The sequence below is a fragment of the Sapajus apella genome, unplaced genomic scaffold (genome assembly GCF_009761245.1).
Source record: "Sapajus apella isolate SASKATOON/1434 unplaced genomic scaffold, GSC_monkey_1.0 scaffold19, whole genome shotgun sequence".
NCBI classification, from domain to species: Eukaryota; Metazoa; Chordata; class Mammalia; order Primates; family Cebidae; genus Sapajus; species Sapajus apella.
Window position 1 is genome coordinate 26,261,210 of NW_022436959.1, and position 4,933 is coordinate 26,266,142.

The 4,933-nt window shown below is 36.9% G+C and overlaps 1 protein-coding gene across 1 annotated transcript in view; it reads left to right on the plus strand.

Moving 5' to 3' along the window:
* Positions 1-3,812, plus strand: part of NDUFA4 (NDUFA4 mitochondrial complex associated) — a 7,520-nt gene extending 3,708 nt beyond the window's left edge. The window contains exon 4 of the mRNA XM_032287096.1: positions 3,603-3,812. Coding sequence (XP_032142987.1) covers positions 3,603-3,659 — 57 coding nt within the window. The 3' untranslated portion in view covers positions 3,660-3,812. The remainder of the gene's footprint in view (positions 1-3,602) is intronic.
* Positions 3,813-4,933: the final 1,121 nt, after the last annotated feature.

Consider the following 4,933-nt stretch of genomic DNA (forward strand, 5'->3'; position numbering starts at 1 on the left):
AAAAAAAAAAAAAAAAAAACCCAAAAAACCAAGGGCAGCTTCATTAAGATACCGTACCATTCACATACTACACAGTTTACATGCTTAAAGTTTATAACTCACTAACTCATGCACTTTCCATAATATCAAGCTGCTTCATCAAAAAAAGTGTATGTGGCAACAGCACAGGGCGTAAATCAACGGTTCTTGATTTATCACTCTCAAGAACAGGGTCCCCAATCAGTGTGTCCAGCACTCCTTGGCATATATATATCTATGATGGACTATCATTACTCATAGCAGCTTGGTTTTTTTGGAGACAGAGTCTTAATCTGTTGCCCAGGCTGGAGCAAACTGATGTGATCTTGGCTCACTGCAACCTCCACCTTCCAGGCTGAAGCAATTCTCGTGCCTTACTCACCCAAGTAGTTGGGACTATAGACATGCTGATTTTTTGTATTTTTAGTAGAGATGGCGTTTCACCATCTTGGCCAGGCTGAACTCCTGGCCTCAAGTTGATCGGCCTGCCTCACCCTCCCAGTGCTGGCATTACAGGTGTGAGCCACTGTTCCCATAGCCTGATAGGAACTTTTAAGATCACCCCTTGCTGATTGCGGGTTTTCCACTTAACCTGATTATAATTTGGCTTCTAAATCCCTAAATCAATCTCCTTACAAGAAGAAAATAAAAAGTACTGGCTAAGCTGAAACAGCTGTCTCATCTCTGTGTTACATTTCGCCTCAAAAAAGATAAATGGGCATCCTCATTTATTCTTGTGTTATGAATTTATTTAAATCAAGTCCATTCCAGAGAAAATAATTTCACACACAAGAAACATTTAAAAAGTAAACAAAAAAACTAGCATGTTTTGGTCCTTCCACCGAAGAGTGTATTGGAGTCTGTGGGTATGTGTAGTTCAAAAAGTGTAACAGATGATTCTGATAACGCAGCCAGTTTGCCAATGTTCTGAAATACTACAACACATGCCACTATGAGGTCTTGGGAACTGAAACTGAAAATGTTGCTGCAACAAAAACCTAATGTGTGTGGCATAACCTGGGCTGTTAATAGCTATGATACTGATATCAGAGTCTAGAAAGATGAAGAATGTCATTTATATAATGACAAAAATGAAAAGGAAGCAAATCCAGAAACTTGAGAACCTGGAGTGAATGAAACCTACCTACTACTTTTCCTAAAACCATTCAGTGTGGTAGACTAGATTATTATCTCCATCATTCACAATGTCTCACCTAAGAGAACTTGTTTTTCTAGCCCACTGACATTAGATTTGATTTGTGACTTGTTCTGGGAAATTATGAGTTGGAGGAAATGATACTTACCACTCTTAAACCATTGTGTGGTTCCTCTGTTGTTCCTTTACATCTCATGAGACCAAAATTGACAAAGGGCTACTCATTCACCTTAGAACTAGAATGAAAAAATATGAAGCAGTCAACATACAAGTGGCATATAATGTGAGTGTAAAGTAAACTTTTATTGTAAGCCACTAAGATTGGAGTGTGTTAATTTGGGCGGCCATAATGAGATACCATTGACCAGGTGGCTTAAACAACAAATTTATTTCTCACAGTCTAGAGGCAGGGAAGTCTACATCAAGGTGGCAACCATTCTGTTCCTGATGAGGACCCAACCCAGTTATGTCCTTACAAGATGGAAAGACAGGAGTGAACCCTCTTGTAAAGGCATTAGTCATGAGTATTCCACCTTCATGAACTAATTACCTCTCAAAGGCCCAGCCACCAAATACCATCACATTGGCGTTTAGGGTTACAACATGAATTTTGGGAGGACATAAACATTCAGTCCATAACAGCAGGTTATTTGTTGCCATGCTATAATCTAGCAAAAGCTAATGAATAAAACATCAAGAGACAGGACCAAAGTGAGATTTGAGCATTAAGGGCCCAGCAACACTTCCCAACTGAGTAACAGTTGAAGCGCCTCAAAGCTAAGATTAGAATATGTTGTGCCTTCCCAACTGTTGTTTCAGAAACTCAAGGTAGCCAGCGTTAAACTGAGAAAAAGAATAGAGGCAGAGAAATTGAAAGCAGGTTTTAAAATTCTAGAGAGAATTTTGAGTATAAAGCAAATAAATCAGAAGGCTGCTTAGTTTTAAGAACCTTGGCAAAAATACCATGTATGTGCTTTCGACTCTGCTTGGGTATAGGGCCTTGATCCTGCTTTTTATTCAGTGTTTGGCAAGTTGTAGAACTTGATCTCAATTACCTCTTTTATAAATTAAGAATGAGAAGGGTTATTGTGATAATTAAGTAAGATATATATGAAGCATCTAGCCCAATGCCTGGGCAGGAGCCCAAAAATGTTTATTTTCCTTTCCTTTATATGTATTTGCAGACCCTTCTGTAAATTATTTCTAATATTTTGTTAATATGTTAGAGGATAGCACAAGTAGTTTCTTTATTTTAAATCTCATTGTCTAGGTTAATTGCTTCTTAAGAGAACACTGTCAGAACAAAGAACACTGCTTTATGGCTTATGTATAATTTTCTGTCCGTAAAAGCCTGTATCTGTCTGTATCTCAAAAATAACTTGGGAATAAGCTTTACAACCTGAGGATTTTTTTAATAAATAAATAGGAGTTTTCCAATTGGAAATAGATAAGTTAGGATATATTTGAAGACATTAAAGGGTTTAAAGAAATAATGAATATAGATTTGTGAACGTCTTTCTTAAAAACCCTGAAGAAAATGTGTATCACTCTGAAATTGTGGTTCTTCTGGAGATAAATAACATAGTCTTCGAGAAATTACAGCATGACCTCTTTAGCATTCTTTGGCACAAGAATGAGTAAACCCAAGATTTTTACCCTTATTTGGACTTGTGTCCTTAGTAGAAATTCTGGACCAGTTTCAAATATGTCATTTTTTTTTTAAAGTTACTGGGAGTAAGAGACAGTTTTTTTCTTAAGCAATCACAGTAAGATTTATTTCTAAAATTAATTTTGAGTATAAAGAAATTTGGGGAAATTTTAAACAGCAAAAGTACCGTATTATTTAAAAGCCATTGCCAGAGGTGAAGTGTCAGTTTGATATTGAATACAGCCTGGGTTAGGAAATTACTGAGAGAGAGAAAATATCTGAAAAGTTATGTAAGCCACAAAACAAAGCAGTGTCTTACATTACTAGCGTCTTTTTTTGCAAGATCTCTCCCTCTAAATTACAGCAGTTCATTCAGCAAGTAGGGAATGTAATTCTTGTTATTCCTCTATTCTGTTGGCGATTCTTCTATGTACTTGTAGAGTTAAGATGAAAACTTACCAAATTGGAAATATGTATGGCAAGGAATTCTTACTCATTTTGAAATAGGAAAATTTTGGGTATAGGTTCCAAGTAGTAGACTGTACGAATACTGCTCTTCTGAAGTAAATTGAATATTTTTACCTTGCCAAAACTATCTTTGAAGGCTGGAATTTTAGGTATAGTATTTTTCTGTGAATGACTTTTATGTTGTTAAATATTCTTTTAAAAATTTATATCTGTGATTGTTACTATAGAAAACCAAATACAAAGAATCCTAAAACGTTTGTACCATCTCTCTGTATTTGAGATTACTTAAAATATCTTTTTTTCTGTTCCAAGTTCTACTCTGTGAATGTGGATTATAGCAAACTGAAGAAAGAACGTCCAGATTTCTAAGTGAAATGTAAAGCTGCTTTAAAATGAAGGTCTTCCAGAAGCCATCCGCACAATTTTCCACTGAACCAGGAAATATTTCTTCTCTAAATGCATGAAATCATGTTAATGTAATCTATTGCTGATTACACTGATTAATAAATAACTGAAACTTGATATGTGTCACTTTTTTATGCTGAAAATCTGCTCTGAACTTAATTACTAGAGAATAGGAAATTAACTATTAGAATTTAAAGAATTTCTTGAATTTCTGTAGTTTGAAAATATGACTTTAAGCTGCTTTCATAAAACACTTCCATTTTGTGTATTGACCATTGGTAACTTCACTAGATCATACATAACAACTGGAACTGGAAATTATACAAAAGTAAATTGGGAAGGATACTCAAGTCTCTGACGCTGGCAAAATGGAAATCTTTGAGTTTCTCTTACTGACTGTTAAAGTGTGTGCAGTTTTTAACAATGGTTTTTACTTGACATTCTCTTTGTTGCAATTTTCAACGTTATCAGTTGTTCGTGTCCTATGATTGAAGTTGAAATCTGAGTCTAACACTGCTAACCATGGTGCTAGTGGTCAAGAGATCTTGAGAATTTCTGCTGCTGAGCCTTAGTGCAGATTTTCTTTTTTTTTTTTTTAATTTTTGAGACAGAGTGTCACCCAGGCTGGAGTGCAGAAGTACAAACACGGATCACTGCAGCCTCGACCTCCTGGGCTCAAGAGATCCTCCTGCCTCAAGCCCCATAAGTAGCTGGGACTACAGGTATGTGCCACCATGCCCAGCTAACTTCTCTATTTTTTTATATAGAGACAGGGTTTTGCCATGGTGCCCAGGCTGGTCTTGGACTCCTGAGCGTAAGCAATCCACTCTCCTCAGCCTCCCAGAGTGCTGGGATTACAGCTGTGAGCCATTGCGCTCAATCATGGTACAGGTTTTCAAAGACCAAGAAGTATATTCATAATTTTAAGGTGGGGAATAGAGCAAGTTTTCACATAGGTGTATGTAAGTCATCACATCATAGAAACCAGAGGAATTCAGTGACATTGATACTGGATTTTAATATATAAGTATACAGTTAAATATTTACAATGTAGTAGGAACACATTTTAAATGTCAGGAACTGGCCGGGCGCGGTGGCTCAAGCCTGTAATCCCAGCACTTTGGGAGGCCGAGGCGGGTGGATTACAAGGTCAAGAGATTGAGACCATCCTGGTCAACATGGTGAAACCCTGTCTCTACTAAAAATACAAAAAATTAGCTGGGCATGGTGGCGCGTGC